Source organism: Dipodomys ordii, unplaced genomic scaffold, assembly GCF_000151885.1.
Source record: "Dipodomys ordii isolate 6190 unplaced genomic scaffold, Dord_2.0 Scaffold94, whole genome shotgun sequence".
In the NCBI taxonomy this organism is placed as follows: domain Eukaryota; kingdom Metazoa; phylum Chordata; class Mammalia; order Rodentia; family Heteromyidae; genus Dipodomys; species Dipodomys ordii.
Window position 1 is genome coordinate 4,572,913 of NW_012267310.1, and position 25,282 is coordinate 4,598,194.

General features: G+C 42.2%; 1 protein-coding gene across 1 annotated transcript in view; it reads right to left on the minus strand.

The window, feature by feature from the left end:
* The window catches only part of Pcyt1b (phosphate cytidylyltransferase 1, choline, beta), a 74,532-nt gene that overhangs the window by 37,296 nt on the left and 11,954 nt on the right, over nucleotides 1–25,282 (minus strand). Inside the window, exons 2-3 of the mRNA XM_013026497.1 lie at nucleotides 13,727–13,826; nucleotides 7,745–7,861 (exon numbers count right to left, since the gene is read on the minus strand). Coding sequence (XP_012881951.1) covers nucleotides 7,745–7,861; nucleotides 13,727–13,826 — 217 coding nt within the window. The remainder of the gene's footprint in view (nucleotides 1–7,744; nucleotides 7,862–13,726; nucleotides 13,827–25,282) is intronic.

Genomic DNA, 25,282 nt, shown 5'->3' on the forward strand with positions numbered 1-25,282 from the left:
AAGTGGCGCTGTGGCTCAAGTGGTAGAGTGCTAGCCTTGAGCTGAAGAGCTGAGGGACAGCGCCCAGGCCCAGAGTTCAGGCCCCACGACTGGACCCCCTCACCCCCAAAAAAAGAACCAAGAGCTTGTGGCTCACACCTGTAATCCTAGCTACCCAGGAGGCTGAGAGATGAGAATCAGGGTTCAAAGCCAGCCCAGGCAGGAAAGGCAGTGCGATTGTCGCCAATTAACCTCCTGAAAACCAGAAGTGGAGCTGGGACTGAAAGTGGCAGAGCCCTAGCCTTGAGTGAAATAGTTCAGGATAGTGCCTAGATTAAGTTCCAGCCCCAAGACTGACTTAAAAACAAAAACAAAAAGAAACACTCACAGAGTATTTCAACATGTAGGAGCTCTATCTTTGCCCCGGAGAGACAACTAGATGCCTTCCTTATCTCAAAGATTAGCATCTGTTTTATGGCAGGATGCTTTCTTTTCTGGAAGGAATGCCCAAACCACAGAGTGGAATTCAGAGTGAGTAAGACCGGGTGCGATTAAGAGGAAAGATAAACACCTATCTTTGCATAACTTTAAAGTCAACCTCCCCTACCTTTATTATGTAAATATATACCCCCCCCCCCCCCCCGTCAAATTTGCTCCTTTTCTCTCCCTTTGAGAGCGCCCACACTGTTAGAGAGCCTCTGCCTTTCTGCTTGTCTGTCTGCTTTTTGTCTGCTTGCCTGCTTGCTGACTTACTCAATAAATCTCTGCCAAGTTTTCTTTCTTTCTTTCTTTCTTTTTTTTTTTTGGTCGGGTCGTGGGGCCTGAACTCTGGGCCTGGACGCTGTCCCTCAGCTTTTCAGCCCAAGGCTAGCGCTCTACCACTTGAGCCACAGTGCCACTTCTGGCTTTTTTCTTTTTGTTTATGTGGTGCTGAGGAATCAAACCCAGGGCCTCATGCATGCAAGGCAAGCACTCTACCACTGAGCCACCTTCCCAGCCCATATTTTTCATCTTAACTACACAAATAGTATCGGAGCCAGCAACAAGACAAAAGAGCAATATTTTTAAGGGCTCAGTTTAGAATTTATCAGTTGTGAAGTTGGTTTGTGATAGTCTGAAAAGATAATGAAAGACAAAGATCTTCTCAGATCCCCTCAAAGGTTTGCACAGACTTTGCAGCAAGTATTGAAGGAAATCTATGTCCAGAGCCTGGACTTGCAAAGGTAGGCTTTTCTCAATGTAAAGAATGGAGTAGAGAAAGGCTCTCTATCCGAAGCCACCCTTATCATACTTTACAAAAGCAAGGCAGCATCCAAACCTTTCCATCTACACTACATTTCAAGGGGTGAGATGTTGTGCCTTCTGACCAAACCAAATGGAAACCTCACTTAATGACTAGTCAAAGCAAGGTTCTAAAAGCTTCCCATCTTTCCCTGTCATATACACATTTCCATTGTAGGTAAAGTCTGGTGTTAGAAACTAAATATGGTAGAAAGGAGAATGATGTAAAGTTTGGTCTAACAATTTTGCCTTCTCTTCTCCCAACTATTATCAGAGAACACATGGATCTTGATGGACAAGGCCCAGGAATTCAAAGCAAAAGGAGTATTGGAAAGAAATATTGAATGCTAAAAATGGCTTTTTCATGTAGTTAAGGGTAAGCATTTTTCCAGCTATTCTCAACACTCATATTGAATCCTAAAAATGGCTTTTCTCTTGTAGTTAAGAGTAAGCATTTTTTTCTAGCTATTCACTTCAAAATCACTTTAATAACCCAAAACTGTATAGGCTGGTATTGCTGCCTCTCACAAATGTAACTGGAACATTTTCTAGAATTATCAAATTTTTTAAGATACACTGAAATAAACGCATGGGTAAAACATTTACATGATTTTTTTCAGATTTGGTATGCATTATTTTAAAAGGAAGTTAAAAGCCTATTTTATAAAACTCACATTATAAAATATTCCATTTATAGATAAATCCTTATCCAATTTCATCTTCTAAAATGTTTATTTTCTACCTCCTCAGAATAAAAAGTAAAATTACTGACTTCCAGAGCGATTACTTTTTAGTAGTACATTCCCCTTTTTAGCTTTAAATACAGAGGAAATTTTAATCATGTTGTCTACTAAAGATAATTAAGTTATTTCTGATTTTTACATTTGATTTTATATAATTATTCCCAAAGGCCAAAAACTAGAATTTGCTATACACACATACCAACATTTAGAAAAGGAATAACATGGCCTTTAAAAATCATATTTCTCTTCTTATAAATACTATACAATTTTATCTGTAAATTATATCACATTACTACAAAATAATAGTTGCTGATTTATGTCTTGTTGATAGCTTATTAGATGAGAACTACATTGTTTAATCTTGACAGATTCTGTTTTGTATAACACATTCTATAATTTATTTCTCAAAGTTTTTATAAAGAAATACATTCAATACATTTGAACTTTTAAAAAGCTATTTGCTTGGGTTTTAGGTTTTAGATAAATTTGAGAAAGAACTAGTTTTGTCAATTAGGTTAGAAGGTATGCTTCAGAAATTTACTAAGCTAAAAGTACACCTGCAATGTTTTGGGTTTTTTTTTTAAGGTTTTAAGGAAACAATAAAAAGCATTTTAAAAATATTTGAATTGACAGAGGTGGTATGCAATTGCCAATATTTCCATTTCCCCCAAGCTTTTCTGAATATATCTGGTTGAATAAGTTGCTTTCAAGTAAAAGAATAAGAGTTATAATTAAGAGTCATTTGATAAGTCTTGATATAGCCTTTTGTTATAATTCCCAGAAAGAGAGAAAGTAAATGATTCTAATGACTTAGTAAGAATCCTTTTATAAGCCAGGCGCTGGTGGCTCACGCCTGTAATCCTAGCTACTCAGGAGGCTGAGATGTGAGGATCGAGGTTCAAAGCCAGCCCGGGCAAACCACCAGAAAACCAGAAGTGGCGCTGTAGCTCAAGTGGTAGAGGGCTAGCCTTGAGCTGAAGAGCACAGGGACAGTGCCCAGGCCCAGAGTTCAAGCCCCACAACTGACAAAAAAAAAAGAATCCTTTTACAGGTCATTTCTAATCCCTTGCTCTCAACAAATTTGAAGGAGGGTCTTCACAAGTTGTCACGTAATAAACCCATAAAATAATAAGCTTCTTTGTTTTGTTTCTGGTGCCAGTCCTGGGTTTTGAACTCAGGCACTGAGTGTTGTCCCTGAGTTTCTTTTTTTCAAGGCTAGCACTTTACCACTTGAACCACAGCTCTACTTCTGGCTTTTTCTGAGTATTTTATTGGAGATAAGAGTCTCATGGACTTTCCTAACCGTGGCTGGCTTCAAACTTTGATCCTCAGATCTCAGCCTTCTGAGTAGCTAGGATTACAGGTGTGAGCCACCAGTGACTGGCTATAATAAGTTATCTTAAATAATACTTTTAAAACATTTGTGTGGGCAAAATATTTCAGTCTATATCTATAACCCGGAAAATATAAAGTTGTTAAATCCTGACTCACTCTACTAGTAAGTTATACTCATCCAGCAGTAAATCCACAAATCAGGAGATTCCATTCATCTCATTAGAGACCAAACATCTTTATATTTATAATTAGTTACAAAAATGTATAGTGCAGGGGCTGGGAAGGTGGCTCAGTGGTAGAGCGCTCGCCTTGCATGCATGAGGCCCTGGATTCAATCCCTCAGTACCACATAAGCAAAAAAAGCCAGAAGTGGCTCTATGGCTCAAGTGGTAAAGTGCTAGCCTTGTGCTGAAGAGCTGAGGGAAAGTGCCCAGGCCCAGAGTTCAGGCCCCAAGACCAACAACAACAACAAAATGTATAGTATAGTACTTTAGTTAGTATATACTGATTTAAACATATTTTTGTTTCAGAAACTAGAATAAGGATGATCGCTAGAAGATTTGCAAGCACTAAGGCAGCACATCAGAAAAAATTCTAGGAGAGAAAGTCTGAGGGGAAAATGAAGTTAGTAAAAGATTTAAAAGCTACAAACAGCTTGATATATATTTTATTTATTTTTGTCTGTTGTAGGGTTTGAAATACATATTTATAAATGGATGTGTTTAAAACTTCAGAGGGCTGGTGCTGGTGGCGCACTCCTATAATCCTAGGTACTCAGGAAGCTGAGATCTGAGGATCACGGTTCAAAGCCAGACCAAGCAGGAAAGTCCGTGTGAGACTCTTATCTCCAGTTAACCACCAGAAATCGGGAAGTGGTGCTGAGGCTCGTGATAAAGCGCTTGCCTTGAGCTGAAGAGCTGAGGGGCCGGCCGTGCCCAGGCCCAGAGTTCAAGCCCCAGGATCGACATACATACATACATACATACATACAACTTCAGAGGTACGCACTTAGCTATGAGCCATATCAAACCACGTCCAAACTCAGGTTCCCAAAATGTCCAAATGCCACATGCTGCAGAGGTTTTCCCAGGGCCTCAGTAACCTGGGAGCAGGCTCTGAGTGATGACACTCAAGAAAAAGGTTTCCACTCAGAACAAAGGGTAGTGACCAAGGGTGGAGTTCTCTGCCTGCTTTGAGTTCCCTGTGTGTGACTCAGTCAGTAAACATTTCCTTTCATCTCTGGCTCTTCTTTCTGCAGAGGGATTCCTCTGAAAGAATCCCAAAATAGTTTTGAAGCAGTATAGATCAGAAAAAAAAAAAATGAGGCATGGGAAACCACAGCCAAGAATTCAGACAATATGTTAACAAATAGTTCAATTAAAAGCACACAAGAACTACTTGCTTTAAGCCTACACTCCTTCATAAGCAATAATATTTTCATAAGCAATAATATTTAGTGAAAGAAAAAAGGAAAAAAGAAGCTGTCTTCTTCTGACCTTGTCAGCTTGCCCAGCTGATTAGCATGCTCCAGGACTAAGGAAATCTTTAAAACAAACATCCTGGGGAGTGGGGGGACACTTGAGAAAAATAACTCTTCTGAGCATTAAAAATACAAGATGAACTGGCGCCAGGCCTATAATCCCTGTAATCCTAGCTACTCAGGAGGCAGAGATTTGAGGATACCAATTCAAAGCTAGCCTAGGCAGGAAAGTTCATGAGAATCTTTTCTCCAAAGAACTACTCAGAAAGCCGGGCGCCAGTGGCTCACACCTGTAATCCTAGCTACTCAGGAGGCTGAGATCTGAGGATCGTGGTTCAAGGCCAGCCTGAGCAAGGAAAGTCCGTGAGACTCTTAACTTTAGTTAACCACCAGAAAACCAGAAGTGGCGCTGTGGCTCAAGTGGTAGACTGCTAGCCTTGAGCTGAAGAGCTCCGGGACAGCGTCCCATGACTAACAACAACAAAAAAGAAAAAAACCTACTCAGAAAGAACCAGAAGTGGCTCTGTGGCTCAAGTGGTAGAGTTTTGAGCACAGAAAGGCTCAGAGACAGAACCCAGGCCCTGAGTGCAATCCCCAGGATCAGAAACACACACATACACACAGACCCTTGTGAAGGGAGTTTGTGGCAGAATCCATTTGAAAGGATATGCAGACATCAGTACTTCCCCATTTAGGGGACTGGGAAGGTGGCTTACTGGTGGAGTGCTTGCCTAGCATGCATGAAGCCCTACGTTCAATTCTTCCATACCACATAAATAAAATATGTAAAATTTTTTTTAAAAACCCTCACATTTAGTAAGCAGGCCACTCTTGACATCTCTGGGCCCAATTCATAAAACAGCACAATAGCAAAATGGCAAAATAGATCAGGTATCGGATAAAAGTGGAGCACTTAGCCTCAGACAACTTTGAACTAAGGCCCCAACTTACTTTATTTTTTGCCATAAATACCCATAATATTAGAGCACTTATTACACCTGTTATCCGAGGCGTCCCCACCCATAGCTGGGTGCTGTACTATCTACCTTTCCTTTGCTTTACTAATAAACTTTCTTATCTCTGCCTCTTTTTATTTCCCCTGACATCATGAACAAGCCTCCTTCCTTTTGGGGACCTTTCCTGGAACACCATCAATCTAGTTAGTAATAGATACTTAAGGACTCTCCTGGGACCAGCATTTTCTGTTCCTGTCTAAGTTTTAATCTTGGAGAAAATAAAAATAATTTTTAGTGGTTATTTTTCCTTGTAGTAATCTTTTGTTTTTGTTTTTTTGGTCGGTTGTGGGGCTTGAACTCTGGGCTTGGGCGCTGTCCCTGAGTTCTTCAGCTCAAGGCTAGCACTCTACCACTTGAGCCACAGCACCACTTCTGGCTTTTTCTGTTTATGTGGTGCTGAGGAATCCGAACCCAGGGCCTCATGCATGCGAGGCAAAGCACCCTACCACTGAGCCACCTCCCCAGCCCTGCTTTTAGTAATCTTATGTGGTACCAAGTAATCAAACCTAGGGCCTCATGCATGCTAGGCAAACCCTTTACCACTAAGCCACATTCCCTGTCCAACAATAAACTTTAAAAAGAAAATATACTTGGTTTTTTACATATTTTTTTAATTAATTTTGTCAGTTGTGGAGCTTGAACTCTGGGCCTGGGACACTGTCCCTGAGCTCTTGTGCTCAAGGCGAGCACTCTACCACTTGAGCCACAGCACCACTTTGGTTTTTCTGGTGGTTAATTGGAGATAAGAGTTTCACAGACTTTCCTGCCGGTGCTGGCTTTGAACCGTGATCCTCAGATTTCAGCCTCCTGAGTAGCTAGGATTACAGGTGTGAGAGCCACTGGCGCCCAGCTTGCCTATAAATTTTTTCACCGTTTAAGTCTCAAGGTGGATTGTACTTATTTCATACAAAATCTGATCACTCTGAATGAATATACTGCTTCCTTCCAGAAGCAACAGAAGTGAGATACCAATCTGTTGAATCAGGTACTATACCCTTTATATCCAAATTGAAATAGGTAGGCCTTCTGGAGGGGGAAAATTTCAATCCACATAGAAGCATCCTTTTTTCCCCTTAAGCTTAGAAAGTAAGTTGGCCCTTTCATTGTTAACTAAGATTGCCTGGGTACATAAAGCTCCACTTCTTTCTTTCTTTTTTTTTTTGGTCGGTCGTGGGGCTTGAACTCTGGGCCTGGACGCTGTCCCTCAGCTCTTCAGCTCAAGGCTAGCGCTCTACCACTTGAGCTACAGCGCCACTTCCAGTTTTCTGGTGGTTTATTGGAGATAGGAGTCTCACAGTCTCTCCTGCCCGGGCTGGCTTTGAACCGCGATCCTCACATCTCAGCCTCCTGAGTAGCTAGGATTACAGGCGTGAGCCACCAGCGCCCGGCTAAAGCTCCACTTCTTTAACATACTGCACACAAATTCAACTAATAGGGCTGTCATAAGCCACTACTATTAGTATAGTATATAGTCCTAAGTATTGTGGGCGCACATATACACACACACACAAATACACAATGACCTTGTTCAGCTTCAATCATCCTAAACCCCTACAGTTCTCTGAGATTAGGTATCAGATTATTATTGCTTTTCTCTTGACCCAAAAGAAAATTTTCGGATAATAAATGGCTCAAATACCAGGAGAAATGTATTAATGGAAAACATGAAGCATCTATCCTTGGGTAGTATTATTAATCTGTCTCTCTTGAAGACCAACAGTACACAATGTCACAATGTAATTTCCCCTATGGTTCTTTTTTTAAACATCATTTTAAATTTCAGGCAGTGGACACGTAAGCAAGACAGAATGAACAATGTCAGATTTTACTAATGGAAGTTTGAAGGCAGTCCCTCAGGAAACATTTACATAAAAGAACTTTTCTGGACAAAGAGAAAATGCTCTTCTTACCTCCTACCAACAAGTAGCTGTTAGGAAACAGTGTTTTTGCTTGCATAAGTGCCCTGGCATGACCCGAGTGGAACAGGTCAAATATTCCATCTGCATATACTCTGACAGGTCTGTCAACTGTGGAAGAAAAGACAAAACTGTTAAGACAACTGCAGAATAAAGAATCCCAGTGATGGTCCATTGGTATAGCACCATTGGTATAGCACCATGAGAAAGTTTACCTAGATGAGACACAATCTCTAGTATGGGTTTCATATTAGTACCTGAAATTGATTTTAAGAATAATTTTTTTTCTTAGGAGAGGAAACACAAAGGTGCAATGCCTATGTGCATCTGATCATATAAAATAATCTTTATCAAAATGGATGACAGGAAATGGAGACAGATTTTTTTCTTTGTTGTTGTTTTTGTTTTATTTTGTCTTGTTTATTTCTCTGTCTTTGGGAGAGTAAAAGAAGACGCAGGAATGGAAAGACAAAGGGTGAACAAATGGAGCAATGGTACTCACTAGACACCATGTTGAAAATGAACTATACAACTTGTAGGTGGGGACTGGAGGAAATAACTGGGAAACAGCGAGGGAAGGGGTGACATTGTCCAAAAAGAATTGTACTCTTGGGCTGGGAAGGTGGCTCAGTGGTAGAGTGCTTGCCTTGCATGCCTGAGGCCCTGGGTTCCATTCCTCAGCACCACATAAACAAAAAGAAAAAAGCTGGAAGTGGCACTGTGGCTCAAGTGGTAGAGTGCTAGCCTTGAGCTGAAGAGCTGAGGGACAGCGCCCAGGTCCAGAGTTCAGGCCCCACGACCGGACCCCAAAAAAAAAAAAAAGAATTGTACTCTTTACTTGACTTATGTAACTGTAACCCTTCTGTACATCACCTTTATAATAACAATTTAAAAAAACCTTTTTGCCTGGGAATGTGGCTTAGGGATAGAGTGCTTGCTTCGTATGCATGAAGCCCTGGGTTCGATTCCTCAACACCACATAAACAGAAAAAGCTGGAAGTGGTGCTGTGGTTCATGTGGTAGAGCCCTAGCCTTGAGCAAAAGAAGCCTAGGGACAGTGCTCAGGCCCTGAGTTCAAGCCCCGGGACTGGAAAATAAAATAAAATAAACCTTAAAAAGAAAAACAGAATAAGTTCTTCTAAAGACATCAATGAAGAGCAAACATAAATTAAAATCAAACCCGAGCATTGTTAGCCCAATGGGGAAGGTGAACATAGAGCACTAGGAAGGTGTCTAGTCCCCTAGAGGAATTCTGATGTCTGAGCCAGTAGTGTAAGCCTGGCTGGAATATCAAAGTGTAAGGACTGGAGGTGTTCAAGGAAAAGGATACATGACTCCATCCTTGAGTTCAGAAATTCCCAATGAGAAATCTCAACTCTTGTTCGCTAAGGTAGTGATGTGCTGAAATCTGTGTGTACTACTCAAATAAGGTGTGCATACTTTTCCTCCTAACTCCAAGTCTCCTTGGTAGCCTGGAGTGAGCCACGGTAGGAGCGATTACACCACAGAGATTGGCAAATGCTACAATCAAGGCTTATTTCTCCCTAGAGGGTAAATTGTTAAAAGTTTACAAGCATATCATCATGTCACTCTGTCACCTCTTTGGTATTATAAGACAAAGGGAAATATATGCCCCAAAGTGAGCAGTGTCTGTGTAACAATATTATATGTTGTTGGCAGCTCACCTCCGGCTCTGTAGCTTTGGTCAGAGGTGAGCTGACAACACTGTATTCTTTCACAGGCCTTCAGGACACCATCTGACTGAGCCAGGCCAAAATCCATCCCTTTCAAATCAGAGGAGAGGGTGTGGAGGATAGGATCCTGTCAGATTGGCAAACTAAGCAGGTTACAATCGGGGAGGAAGGAGTTTCTCACTCTTTTATACTTCCATCCTAATAGTCTAGATCTCTGTTACATTTGTGAAAGTTTTATATATTTGTTCGCCAACTTCTACACCTTTCTCTACTCTCAACTACAAAGTAAAAAACCTAAGCCAGGTGCTGGTGGCTCACACCTATAATCCTAGCTACTCAGAAGTTTGAGATCTGAGGATTATGGTTCAAAGCTAGCTTGAGCAAGAAAGTCTGTGAGACTCTTATCGCCAATAAACTATTCAGAAAGCGGTGATGGTGGCTCACGCCTGTAATCCTAGCTACTCAGGAGGCTGAGATCTGAGGATCGCGGTTCAAAGCCAGCCCGGGCAGGAGAGACCGTGAGACTCCTATCTCCAATAAACCACCAGAAAACCGGAAGAGGTGCTATAGCTCAAGTGGTAGAGCGCTCGCCTTGAGCTGAAGAGCTGAGGGACAGTGCCCAGGCCCTGAGTTCAAGCCCCACGGCCGACCAAAAAAAAAAAAAAACCTATTCAGAAAAAGCCAGAAGTGGCACTGTGGTTCAAGCAGTAGAGCACTGGCTTTGAGCAAAAGAAGCTCAAGGACAGCCCTCAGGCCCTGAGTTCAAGCACCAGGACTGGCAAAAAAAAAAAAAAAAAGTAAAGTGAAAATCTAAGAAGAGAATCCAAAGATGGATGGTGAAAGAAAATAGTAGTTTCCCATATTTGGCTATTGCTCTTATTCTAAGTACATCTGCCACCTCCTCTTGATGGATACAGACAACATTGAGATATTTTTTATTCTTGCATGGAGTAGAAGGGAAGAGACCATTGTGGCCATAACAACATTGTTTTAATGTAAGAAGTTGGGCCTTTACTTCCATCTACCAAGAAGGCAGAGGATCATGAATTCAACGATATCCAAGGCTACTTAGGCAAGGCTCTGTCTAAAAAAAATAAAGAAGGATTATAAGAATTTAGTCTAGGGGCTGGGAAGGTGGCTCAGTGGTAGAGTGCTTGTCTCACACGTATGAGGCCCTGGGTTCGATTCCTCAGCACCACATAAGCAAAAAGAAAAAAAGCCGGAAGTGGTGCTGTGGCTCAAGTGGTGGAGTGCTAGCCTTGAGCTGAAGAGCTGAGGGACAGCGCCCAGGCCCAGAGTTCAGGCCCTACAACTGACCAAAAAGGAAAAAAAAAGGAAAGAAAAAGAAAATATCCACATGTGTTATATTAATGGCATAAAGAAAATATTCACATGTGTAATATTAATGGCATAAAAATGAGGTTTTAAGCTGGGCACTGGTGGCTCACGCCTGTAATCCTATAAGGATCATGGTTCAAAGCCAGCCCAGGCAGAGAAGTCTCTGAGACTCTTATCTCTAATAAAAACCACTAGAAAACCGGAAGTGGTGCTGTGGCTCAAGGGGTAGAGCGCTCGCCTTGAGCTGAAGAGCGCATGGACAGTGCCCAAGCCCAGAGTTCAAGCCCCAGGACCAAAAAAAAAAAATGCGGTTTTAGGGACTAGGCGTGTAGTTCAGAGGTAGAGTACCTGCTAGCATGCACAAAGTCCTGAGTTCAACCCCCAGCACCACAAAAGAAGTGGCATTTTTAAAAAGGAAGAAATCAGTGCAACCTTCCGTTGAATGATCTTTAGGATTTGATTTAAAACTATGATTATTTCTTGAGGCATTTCAACCACATTAATTTAGAACAGAAAGAAATATTAGTAGATTTAGATGATATGATGGTATTAATATATTAAATTTCTCTAATAAAAATCTAGAGGCTTTATGTCAGATTAAGAACTGCAACTATTTCAATTATACACTATTTTGAACCAACAGAATTGCAGGATTATACTGTATTCTAAATAAGGCACAGTAAAGAGAATATGCTTGGAAATAACAAACTGTCTAATGAGGGATCCTGGGTTTCAATGGTCTTATTCAATTTGAATTCAATTGAGGAAAATTTGTTTTAAGATATAAACGCCATGAAAAAGCAGATGGCAGTTTGTAGAACTTTTTGTTAATGATTCAGAGGTGAACAGGATAAATGAATTCAGGAAGCTAGAGAGAGAAAAGTAAAGAAAGATGACATAATTACTGAGAAAAAGGCCATTTAGTAAATTTGAGGAATATTTGCAGAGTTGGTTTTGCAATAAGCTCACTTTTAAAAATTGTAATGTGTCAGCAATTTCCAGATTGTGGGAAAAAAAGGAACCTAATCCTTTCTTGTCTTCAAGAAGCGAAGAGGAGCCAGGCGCTGGTGGCTCACACCTGTAATCGTAGCTACTCAGGAGGCTGAGATCTGAGGATCGCGGTTCAAAGCCAGCCCGGGCAGGAAAGTCCGTGAGACTCTTATCTCCAATAAACCACTAGAAAACTGGAAGTGGCACTGTGGCTAAAGTGGTAGAGCACTCGCCTTGAGCTGAAGAGCACAGGGACAGCGCCCAAGCCCAGAGTTCAAGTCCCATTACCGACAAAAAAGAAAAAAAGCAAGGAGGTGGGTTGGGGGACCTGAAGGAGGGAAATTTTTAAGACATAATAAATTTTATTGAGTCAGTACTGAAGCATAAATTCAGAGCCTGCTGCTTTCTCTGGGCTTTTTTTTTTCAAGCTGGCACTCTACTATTGGAGCCACAACTCCACTTTCTGGCTTTTTGCTGGTTAATTGGACATAAGAGTTTCATTGGTTCTTCTGCCCCAGGCTAGCTTCAAACCACGATCCTCAGATCTCAGCCTCCTGAGTAGCTAGGATTAGAGGCAGGAGCCACCAGCACCCAACAAGACAAGTTAACGTTCTGTAATGTGCAGCCCTATGTTCTGTCCTGTTCTACACCTTGCATCTTTTAGCTCAATACGTGAGTAGTTAGCCTTGCAGTTGCCTAAGGCTAGAGCTTCACAGGCAAGCCCCTTGTGATGGAAGAATCACAAGTATTTGGCCCAGCAAATACTGTTTGAAAAAGCTGTCTAGAATCTGGGGCACAGTGGCCTCAGCCTATAATCCTAGCAACTCAGGAGGCTGAGATCTAAGGATCGTGGGCCTGTCTGAGCAGGAAAGTCTGTGAGACTCTTATCTCCAATTAATCATCAGAAAACCGGAAGTGGTACTATGGCTCAACTGGTAGAGTGCTTGACTTGAACTGAAGAGTTCAAGGACAGCGCCCAGTGGCTCAAATGGTAGAGCGCTAGCCTTGAGTTGAAGAGCTGAAGGACAGCGCCCAGGCCCAGAGTTCAGGCCCCATGACCGGACCCCCCGAAGGACAGCACCCAGGCCCAGCGTTCAAGCCCCACGACCAGCAAAAACAAACCAAGAAAAGAGTCATAATCATAGCAGCTTAGGTTCATAAAAACCTTCATAGGCCTGGGATCTGGAGAGTCACGCGTAGCTGTTCAGAAGGCTGAGATCAGGACACTCACGTTTTGATGCCAAGTGGACTGAAAAGTCCATGTGATTCCACCTCCAAAAATAATCAGTGAAAAGCCAGGTTAAAGCTAAGCCCTGGTGGCTTCTACCTGAAATCCTAGCTACTTGGGATGCTGATCTGAGGATGGAAATTCAAAACTAGCCCAATTAAGCAGGAAAAAAAAAAAAAAACTAGAAGTAGAGATATGACTCAAGTACATCATCAGCCTTGATATGAAAAAGCTAAGTGGAAGCACAAAGCCCTGAGTTCAAGCCCCAGTACCAGCACCCATATAAAAATAAATAGCACCAGCCTGGACATGTGCCTCATGGGGTAAACTGCCAATCAAGTGAACAAACAGAGCTAGTACAAAGACTCTGAGTTCAAAAGCCAGTACTGGTGGGTGGGAAAAAATGCCTTCATAGTTTAAAAAATGCTTTGGTACTTTTAACTGAACAAACCTTGTGATACAGGTGTCTTTCCTATCTTACTGTGATCTCTCTCACGACTTGGCCCAGCCTGTAGACCTAGTAAATGGTAGTCAGACCCAAGCTCATATGTTCTGCTGCCCATTTTAACTGGCTACGTGGATTGGTCTAGGTTAATGCCATTCATGTTTACCTTTCTTGCCCTGTGCCTGCAATCCCTAACTTCAGCTCTGATGGAATGCCAGTGCTTTCTGATTCTTTAAAATGTCAAGGCAGAGTCCCTTTGGGGAAGGAAAGGACGGCCTTACCTGGTGTTCCTAAGCGAGCCTGAGCAATGGTTAGTTTTTCATGGGGTGCCTGGCATTGACAGCTGGATTCATCTGCAAATGGAGCTGGTGCAGTCAGCGTCTGGAAGGAAAAGAAAAGAAAAGAATCACAGATATATATGTGTGTGTATATGTGTGTGTGTGTTCTGACAAATTTTCCTTCAGCATTATCTTCCCCTGAAGTTTTATTTCTGCTGACTACATGAGTATGATGAAGCAATAGAACGAATCTGCTGGGTCTCGGAGAAATAGTGTACTGATCGAAATAAAGGCAGGGCTTTGTCACTGAGCACCCCTCCCCCCTTTAAACTGATGCCTCACAAACAGTAAGAGCTTTTCAGTGTCTACCATGTGCCAGGTACCAAATGAAGTACTCTGGATCTGTTCTCTCTTCTCGGCCTCATGACATTCTCCGATCCACACCGCCTTCTGTCTTCCTATGGAATAGGATACCATTACACCTATTTCACAGAAAAGGCAACTGAGGCACTGCAGAGTTAAGAAATATGCTAAGTCATAGCCTTATATAGAAAGTCAGAATGCCCAGCTTTGAACAGTTCCCAACCAACAAGGGCAGTCTTCCAGCATTTAGACTCACCCACACCCGGGGCACTCGGCTAAACGGAGCATCATACTCGGAAGCGTGGCGCGACATCCTCCTGTACTTCACATACACAAGGCCAGCCAATCACAACCTCTGACGTCTCTTCGGTGCAAAGGCCAAAAGCCCGTTATCTGTGCCCAGGGAGGGCCTAAAAGCCCAGCAATTGTGGCGGGCTGCAGATAACTGTTAACTGTGGTAGCTTCACCAGCCACCAATGGCTGGAGGCCCCGCCCCAGGCAGCTTGGGCTGGGGCTCTGGGGAACGCTGTGAGAAAGATGTAGTCACTTGGAAGCCTGCCCAGGAAGTGGCCCTGCATTTTTTAGTCAGCCTCTTATAATGAAAACCTCACTCTGTCCAGACAGAGGAAGACAAAGCGGGTGGTGTTTTTGTAAACAGAGCAAATACAGTCCCGAGTTGTCCATTTGAAGTCTTGGCGCTATGTCATTCCTGCAGTCACCAGCACAGCATCTCGGGGATTTTTTTTTTTTTTTGAAAAGCTGAAGTTTAAAGCTGAAGTAGTCACTGTAAACATTACTCAGAGTGCTGCATGAATAGTTGCATAGAGATAGAGACAGGTGTTCCTTGACTTGGGAAGATTCCACTGAAGAAAGAAGGATTCAGACACTTGAACAGGTGCCGTGACCCACTTCTGCCATTCATTTATTCAATCACTCATTCATTCAAATATAAGTCAGACACTATCTTAGAATCTCAGGCTAGAAATGGGGATAGACAAGTGTCTGCAGTGTGTGTGTGTGTTTGTGTGTGTGTGTGTGTGTGTGTGTGTCAGCTAGGGTCTGGCTGTGTAGCCCAGGCTAGCAAAGAACTTACAGCCCTTCTGCTTCAGCCTCCCTGAGTGCCAGGATTACAAGCATGTTTCACCACACTCACCAGTCAGCCCTGGAATTTATGAAGGCCCAGTTCTCTGCACCGTGAAGAATTGAATCTACCTCTAGCCCCATGCTCTTTCCATTCCAATACTGTCTACTCCAAAAAGAGGAAGTCCTGCCTCAGTTTCGTTTTGACACCAACCAGTTGCTTTGAGACTTTCTTTTTTTTGGGGGGCGGGGTGGGGGGGTCCGGTCGTGGGGCCTGAACTCTGGGCCTGGGTGCTGTCCCTCAGCTCTTCAGCTCAAGGCTAGCGCTCTACCACTGAGCCACCTTCCCAGCCCTTGAGACTTTCTTTGCCTCCACCCTGTTCTTCAGGGTTCCGGATGCAAGCCAAGACTAAGCACAAGGATTCAGGATGCTTGAGTCCATTATTGGTTCTTTTTCAGATACATGAAGGTGACTTCATGGGCTCTGATGGAGCAGAGTAGAATTTGGAATGTGGCAAAGGGGTACAGTGAGGAGAGCAGAAACTCTGTGCCCAGAAAACCAGGATTCAAATTCCCCTGGCAGTACTTGCTTGCCTTATATTTTACCTTGACTCTCCTAGATAAGATGAACAAATACTCACCAAGATTAAGTCAGAACTGGCTAGGATGACAAACACCTGTCACTCTGGCTGCTAGGAAGGAGAGGCAAGAAGATCACCCGTTCAAAACCAGCTTGGACAAAGTTAACAAGACCCTATCTTATAAACAAAATACAAACTCGGCACCAGTGGCTCACGCTTGTAATCCTAACTACTCAGGAGGCTGAGATCTGAGGATCACGGTTCAAAGCCAGTCTGGACAGGAATGTCTGTGAGACATGTATCTCCAATTAACCACTAGAAAAATGAAAGTGGTGCTGTGGCTCAAGTGGTAGAGCGTTAGCTTTGAGCTGAAGAGCTCAGGGACAGCACCCAGGCCCAGAGTTCAAGCCCCATGACCAACAAAAAAATAAAAATAACATACAAACAAAACGTCTAGGGACGCACTCAATGACACTCAGTCTCAAATGACAGGGTACTTAGCTGCATATTGTATGAGGCCCTAGGTTCAATCCTCAGTAACTCAGTAACCCCCCTCCCCCCCAAAAAAAGCAATGATAATTAATATGAAAATAAAGTTAGCTCATGGTATGAAGGGTTTATTTTGAGGCTACCTTGGCACAGAAAGAAAGCGAAAAGAAAAAAAGGAGCGGAATGTGGCCCCAGAGTGCCAAGTACATTGTGCCAACCTAGCTGTTCTGTTTGTGATTCTTTCTGCCCCGTTCTCCAACCACCTCTACTCAACTCTCCCTAACTTCAGCCTGCTTATCTCAGCTTCTCTTCACCACAATCATTTAACAACTTTTGGTTCTGCCTTTTAGCCTCAGCTCCTGCTCCTACTAACTTAGTGTTTCTTTCCACATGTCCTGACTCAAATTCCTAACGCTGGGCTGCAAATTTGGTCGAGCAATTGCTTACTATGCATGCAGTCATGGGTTCAATCATTGCCATCACACAAAAATATCCTAAGGCTGAATCTGACTGGCCAAGTTCATCTTTTCAAATCAGGCCACAGCCAGGATTGGCTGGAATCAGGTCAGGTGTCCATTCTAACGACTAACAGCTATGTAAGGAAAGTCATGGATGGTGAATCTTGTTCACATGATCTGAAATAAATTGCTATTTGGAGATCTCTTATGTGTTAGTCACAGAGTTTATTAAAGAGTAAGGTGTTGTCATTTTCCAAGAAAGGTGTATTCTTGTGGGTGTGAAATTTGGTATTTAAAGCAGGAATAGAGAAATTTGTAAAGCAACAATGGTTACGCAGAGGTGAAAAAAAAAAGGTTTGTGTATGCTTTGCAGTTAGGTTTTACTTATTGTGGTCTAGAGGTAGGAAAAGGGGAACAGTGAAGACCCAGAGGACAGAGTCTGTAAGTGATCAATATGCTTTGTGTGTATTACACAGACATGAACATCTTTAATAGCTGTTGACATGCAAATGGGGTATTTCTTATTCTATATAAGCAACTTGATTGGAATGGAGAGCACACAGCATAAATGAGCTACAAGCACACTCGCAGAACATTGCCTTTGAAAGCCGGGCAGAATAGCCCTTGGTTTAAAAGTGAGAATCCATATTCAGCAAGATCTACTTAGTACCTGGTTAGCACCATCAAGGCTTGACTCAAGTCAGGAGCTTTTTAGTCTGAATACCCAACATTATAAGTTTTTTAATGCCTCCTCAGGGCCAGAAAAAAAAATCTGATTCTATGCTTCCCCATTCTGCCCCCTCCATCTACATGGGGCACACCAGCCTCAGAATCATCAGGAATAAGCGAGGTAGAGGCTTCTGAGAGGAACAGAGGCCACACCAACCTGGCCCCCAAGCCACCTGGCAGCCTGCAGGGGACCAAAAACTCCACCTATTCCTCAAAATTAGCCAAAGCCAGAATGTTTCCAGAAATACTCTAGACCCTACATGAGATATAAAATGGGGACACAAAAGCATAGCATGATAGCTAAATTATTGAGTGTCTGCTTAATGCTATCTATATGTCTGTCTTATATCTATCTATCATCTATTTATCTATCAAGAGATACTAAGCTTAATCACTTTGAATATATTTTCTCACTGCCCCCATACAACTCTGAGATAGATACTGTTTCCATTGAACAGTACAGGACCTGTTTCCAACAGTGACACCAATTGACAGCAAGAAGCAACAGCAGTGGTAGTTCCCTCACAGATGCCTTTGTCTCCCTCTCAACTGGGGAAAAGTTCGCAATTCATTTTTTTTTTTTTTTTGGTTGGTCGTGGGGCTTGAACTCTGGGCCTGGGCGCTGTCCCTCAGCTCTTCAGCTCAAGGCGAGCACTCTACCACTTGAGCTACAGCGCCACTTCCGGTTTTCTGGTGGTTTATTGGAGATAGGGGTCTCAGGGTCTCTCCTGCCCGGCTGGCTTTGAACCGCGATCCTCAGATCTCAGCCTCCTGAGTAGCTAGGATTACAGGCATGAGCCACCAGCGCCCGGCTCAAGTTGGCAATTCTTAAGACAATTTCAATAGACAGATGTCAAAAAGGAGATACTGAAATTCCTAAAAATTAGAGAAGAGATAGCAAATAATTGAGGGAATGAAAGAATGTGACTGTAGTTTTACCCATACTTACAGAAGCAGCTCAAATGGCACATAGGTAGCTAGATTTTTGGGTGTGCGCTGGTACTGGGCTTGAACTAGGGACTTGTGCTCTCACTCAGCTTTTTCACTCAAGGCTGGAGTTCTATCATTTGAGCCATAGCTCCACTTCCATCATATATCTTTTTGTAGTATCCTAATATATATTCCTAAAAACTTGGGAAGTCTGGTGACTTCCTGTAATCACGCCTGTAATCCTAGCTACTCCAGAGGCTGAGATCTGAGGATCACAGTTCAAAGCCAGCCCAGGCAGGAAAGTCCGTAAGACTCTTATCTCCAATTAACCACCAGAAAACCAGAAGTGGTGCTGTGGCTCAAGTGGTAGAGCACTGGCCTTGAGCTGAAGAGCTGAGGGACAGCACCCAGGCCCAGAGTTCAAGCCCCACAACCCCCCCTACACACACACACAAAAAAAAACCTTGGGAAGTCTGAGAAGGAAACAAAACTCACCAATATTCCCTTCTGATATGTCATATATACATATATACATGTCAAGAGCTTTGGAATCTTACTGTATAGATGGTTTTATTCATTCAATATATCATGATAATTTTATCATGTCATTTAAATAGTTTTCAACCTTACTAATTTTTAGAGCAGTAAAAACACACTACGAATCGAAAAGGCATAATATAAATAATGTTCTATTGTTGAATATGAAATTATTTCTATTTTACTAATAGAATAACATTTGAAACATAATTCTCAGCCTCTGATTATTCCCTTAGGATAGATCCTTAGGAGCTGAATTACTTAGATGAGGGGTATGAACATTTTAAAGATAAACATTTGAAGAACGTTTTAACATGTATTGGTAAATTACCTTCGACAAAAGCCGTATCATTTCCGCTCACATTACAATGTATGAAATGCACGAAAGCACCTATCTTACTGCTGTGTCACTGGCATTGAGTATTATCTTTGTCAATTTTATAGACCAAAATATGGCATCATGCTGTTTCAATTTGCATTATTTTGATTACAAGAAAGATTGAACACTTTTCAAATGTTTATTAGCCATTTGTATTTTCTTCTGAAAAAGAATCTCTCCTTTGTGCAGTTTTCTATTGGGGAGAAATCAGTATTTTGAAATTGGATAAAAGCCAAACAATGGCACAGTTAAAAAGTTACATGAAACACCTTTTAAAAATGCATTGTTCCAACTTTATTCAGACGTCCCTCATGAGAACTCCAGTTTTTATTCTGTTTGGTTTTTGCAACAGTCTCACTATTTAGCCCAGGCTGACGTTGAACTCAGGATTTTCTCAGCCTCCTCAGCACTGGGAATACAAGCATTCACATCTAGCTATGAACTCCATTTACTTATATATATATATATATATATATATATGTATATATAGTTTGTTTTTTTTTTGGTCGGTTGTGGGGCCTGAACTCTGGGTCTAGGCGCTGTTCCTCAGCTCTTCAGCTCAAGGCTAGCGCTCTACCACTTGACACAGCACTACTTCCGGCTTTTTTTTCTTCTTTTCTTTTTCTTTTTTTTTGGTCTGATCTTGGGGCCTGAACTCTGGGCCTGGGCGCTGTCCCTCAGCTCTTCAGCTCAAGGCTAGCACTCTACCACTTGAGCCACAGCACCACTTCCGGTTTTTTTCTTTTTTGCTTATGTGGTGCTGAGGAATCGAACCCAGGGCCTCATGTATGCAAGGCAAGCACTCTACCACTGAGCGACATTCCCATCCCTCTACATTTTGTTAATTTTTTTTTTTTTTGGTCGTGGGGCTTGAACTCTGGGCCTGGGCGAGCGCTCTACCACTTGAGCTACAGTGCCACTTCTGGTGGTTTTATTGGAGATAGGAGTCTCACGGTCTCTCCTGCCCGGGCTGGCTTTGAACCACGATCCTCAGATCTCAGCCTCCTGAGTAGCTAGGATGACAGGCATGAGCCACCAGCGCCCGGCCATTTTGTTAATTTTTTTAATTAAATTAATTTTTTTGTCAGTCATGTCTAGGCGCTGTTCCTCAGCTCTTCAGCTCAAGGCTAGTGCTCTACCACTTAAGCCACAGTGTCACTTCTGCTTTTCTGGTGGTTTATTGGAGATAAGAGTCTTACGGACTTTCCTGCCCAGGCTGGTTTTGAACTGCAATCCTCAGATCTCAGCCTCCTGAGTAGCTAGGATTACAGGCATCAGCCACCGGCGCCTTTTTGTTTTTTGTTTTTGTTTTTTTTTTTTTGGGTCCGGTTGTGGGCCCTGAACTCTGGGCCTGGGCGCTATCCCTCAGCTCTTCAGCTCAAGGCTAGCGCTCTACCACTTGAGCCACAGCGCCACTTCCGGCTTTTTTCTTTTTGCTTATGTGGTACTGAGGAATCGAACCCAGGGCCTCAGGCATGCAAGGCAAGCGCTCTACCAATGAGCCAACTTCCCAGCCCATGTCTTTTGGTTTTTTTAAACCAATGTGGAAACATCTGCATGTAGATCCAACTAGTAATTTCTACCTTTCTGGAGATCAAGGGTCCAAAGTTTTTTATTATGCTATGGGATGTGCACTTCCTTAAAACACCACTGTCCATAAACTGAATTACTCCATTGCAGTTACTTTGGAACCTTATAACAGTCATTTTAAATAGCTAGAAGACGCCTCTTACTATAGATATAGTCACATTTCATTGAGTGTAACATTTACATTTCTCTCTCATATTTTAACATCTCTGAAATTAGGACCTGTCTTCCCATAAATATTATCTGTTGGCCATTGTTCCACATTGTAAGTGCTGCTTAAAATTAATAGCGTCTTAGATTCGCAACATGCATAAGTGATAGTACTATTATAAAATAATCTTTGTCTCAAGAAAAGAAATTCCATATCCTAAATTGCCTTTTTTCCCTTTAGGCAGTTGAGCCTAAAGACTTTATAGTGAATACTAATAATAATCATATATCATATCCTTTTTCCCCAAATCTCTTTCTTTTTCTTTTTGCCAGTCCTGGAGCTTGAACTCAGGGCCTGGGCACTGTCCCTGAGCTTCTTTTGTTCAAGGCTAGCACTCTACTACTTGAGCCACAGTACCACTTCTGGCTTTTTCTGTGTATGTGGTACTGGGGAATCAAACCCAGGGCTTCATACATGCTAGGTAAGCACTCCACTGCTAAGCCATATTGCCAGCCCTGGGGTATTGTTTTTAATCATAAGTGAGGAGCTGGGTATGTGGCTGAGTGGAAGAGTGCTTATTTAGAATGGTTGAGGCCCTGAGTTCCATCTCTTACGCAGAGAGGGAGAGAGAGAAAGAGACAGAAAAGCAGAGAGAGAGAGAGAGACAGAGACATACAGAGAGACAGAGACAGAGAAAGACAGACAGAGAGAGAGAAAGACAGAGAGAGAGAGGCAAAGTCCAAGAGTATAATAACCATACAGGAATAGATATCATGCTTCTAAACATTTTAGAGCAATAGAGTTGTAGCAAAGAGGAGAATAAAGTTAACATTACTTAAAAAAAAAAAAGCTACTGAAGGCTAAGATAGCTAGCAAGCACAAAACCTGAATTCAAACAAACAAAAATCCAAAAAAAGAAAGAAAAGAAAAAGGCATTGAGCCTGGCGCTGGTGGCTCATACTGGTGATCCTAGCAACTCAGGAGGCTGAGATCTGAGGATTGCAGTTCATAGCTAGCCCAGCCAGGAAAGTCTGTGAGACTTATCTCCAGTTAACCACCAGAAAACCAGAAGTGGTGCTGTGGCTCTAAGCGGTAGAGACTAGCCTTGAGCAAAAAAGGTCAGAGACAGCGCCCAGGCCCTGAGTTCAAGCCTAATGACCAAGCACACAAAAAAAAGTTATTGAGGAAAAGCACAGCATTTCCTGATGCTGAGTTCTGGAAGGATTCCTTCCTTTGGTGCCAATCTTAAAGGGCATGCTAGGTGACACTGTAGTGCCATCTACATATTGAGCAACAGCTTCCTGACAGAGTCTGGTTTGCTTTGTTTGATTTATAACACCCTGATGCAAGGCAGAGTTCCACAGGAAAAAAAAAATCATTTCTACAAGGAGCCAAACATGCAGGCTGTAAATGTACTTCTTGCCCAAAGGCAAGATTTAGAATATCTAGGACAGTATCTTCTAATGTGGGAATGGGCAAGATGGAGAACAACACTCAGGCTTATAGTTATGGTGATTCTCACTGTTGCTAATGTCTGACTCAAGCTTGTGGGTTTATACTGGCACCCTGTCTCTGTCACCATAAATTATACAGGGGATCTTAAAGGGAATGTACAAGTCAGGTGAGTGACATGTCCATTTATTTGGTTTCATCATATTGTACTACATTACAGTTTATCTGGGCCTCGAGAAATGTCTAGCATGAATTAAACCAATGCTCATCAGATCAGCAAGTGGCTTAAAACCTTTCCTGCAATGAAATAGAGAAGCAAAGATAATCCAAGCACAGATGAACAGTAAGGAAAGAGCCGAATTGACCCTTCTATTATTCCCTGTATGAGTTCGGCCTCAGCTACCCCATCAGGTATGGACAATGACAGCCTAATCTCCTCTGCCAAGAAGACAGCTGAACAGAACATTATCAGATGGAAGACTATTTGCAAATCTGCTACCCTTCGCGTTAAACTTCACCTTAAACATGCATTGGGCCTTCACATATTAGCTAATGAGAGTGGGAAGCTAATGGCCTTATTATAATACTCTAAAATGAAGTAGCAGAACATGAAGACAAACAAATCCCTGTGATTCAAGTTTCAGTGTTCCAAATCATGTAATCTTCAATCCTATATGCCAGCACAAAATACCATTACATGTAATGATCAAGGGTTACAAACCTTGTGTTGAGATTCCTGTAGTTCAATGGGGGAAAAGTACAAAAGTCCCATACTATTACAGAAACATCTGTTTTGCACCACAGTAAAACTGGCTTCTCTAACGTGTAGGGGAAAAAAATGGATGTCAAACTAAAATGCATTCCTTTGTCAGCAAATATATTTAGAAGACATATAGAAAACATTGCTGAAGATTGGAAGAAACACGCATTAGACAAAATTATGCAGTGTGGGAGGTTTGTAATACAGTCGGATGGAAATACAGATATTTCTAACGTGTCTCAGCCTGAAGTATTTGCTAGATTCTATTTCCATAATAAAATTTCTTTTTGCTGAGCCACTAAAGTAGTGACAGCCCAAAGAAGACGTATTCTGTAAAATGGATGACTTCTTTAACACAGAGTATATTGTTTAATGGGGCAATGATTCAAAGGCCAATGATATGATGGCTTTAACCTCGGATGCCTGATCTCCCATGCACTTGAGAAGTGCCTTTCTGTCTTCTTTTCATAATCTGTCTTCCATTGACTCTCTAAATGTCCCTCAGATGTGCAACCCCAGGAGATTGGGAAGTAAAGTAGATTAATTTAACCAGATTTCATGTAGGGACAGGTAGATACAAGGAGGCTTCTAACGGCTTTTATTATATCTCTTCTGTTCTCTCCTTCTAAGAACTTGATAGGGTGGCTCAGAGTCTGTTGCTTTCTAGAATTAGCCCTGTAGTAAGATTATTCTGAGGCCCTCTTGCTAGTTAATCACTTCACTACAACTCCTTCTGAGCCCAGAAACTGACTACAAGGCTGAGTTATTTTTAGATAAAGCATATAAATTGAGGATCGTGGATTTTAATTCACAGATAACCTGGCTGAATGGGCCCTAGAAGTATGGCAGATTTAGTTTATGACTCGCCTAGGCTCTATTTGGGAGTATCTGAATATACTTAACACTAAGATGGCTTTTACAACCTACTAAGCAGTAGTTTGTAACATAACTCTTCAGAAGGGTTATCTTTTGGATCACCAGGACCATTTGGAAATGGGAAATATGGTGAGCATATCTTAACTTTGTACCACAGAGTAATATACATACAAGAAATTACACCGCTGGGTGCCAGAGGCTCACACCTGTCACCCTAACTACTCAGGAGGCTGAGATCTGAGGATCATGGTTCAAAGCCAGCCCAGACAGGAAAGTCCGTGAGACTCTTATCTCCAATTAACCACCAGAAAACCGGAAGTGGAGCTGTGGGTCAAATGTTCAGGCCCTGAGTTCAAGCCTCATGACCAACAAGAAAATAAGTAAAGAAATTATATACCCTAAATGTGTGACTTAATGAACTCTCTTAAGCTCAGCACACATAGCATCCAGATCAAGTAACCAGACAGCCATCCATCCCATGCCTCTTCTTTTTTTTTTTTTTATTGTGAAAATACTGTACAGAGGGGTTACAATTACATGGGCAAGATAATGAGTACATTTCTTATCAAGCATTGTTGCCTCCTCCTGTTTCCCCTTCCTATCCCTTCCCATCTTCCCCCCCCCGCCCCCGCACCCCTCCCCCCCCCCCCGCCAAAGTTGTAAAGTTTGTTTTTCGACATAACGACTTATACATCTCATTTGCTGACTTTTGTATCACAGATGCCCTCTGCCTCTATTTTTATTTATTTCTTTTGTACTGGTCTGGCTCTTGAACTCAGAGCCTAGATACTGTCTGAGCTTTTTTCAGTCAAGGCTGGTGTTCTAACACTTGAGCCACAGCTCCACTTTCAGCTTTTTGGTGATTAATTGGAGGTAAGATTCTCATAGACTTTCCTGCTTAGACTGGCTTTAAACCTTGATCCTCAAATCTCAGCTTTCTGAATAGCTAGGATTACAGGGATGAGCCACTGATGCCCAGCTTTCTGTTTTTATTTTTTATGAAAACGAAATCAAACAGTGCATACTATTTTGTATTGTTTCTTTCATCCAATATTATGTTTGCAAGATGCATTCACATTTATGCAAGTTGTACTTTTTTTTGGGGGGGGTCCGGTTGTGGGGCCTGAACTCTGGGCCTGGGCACTGTCCCTCAGCTCTTCAGCTCAAGGCTAGCGCTCTACCACTTG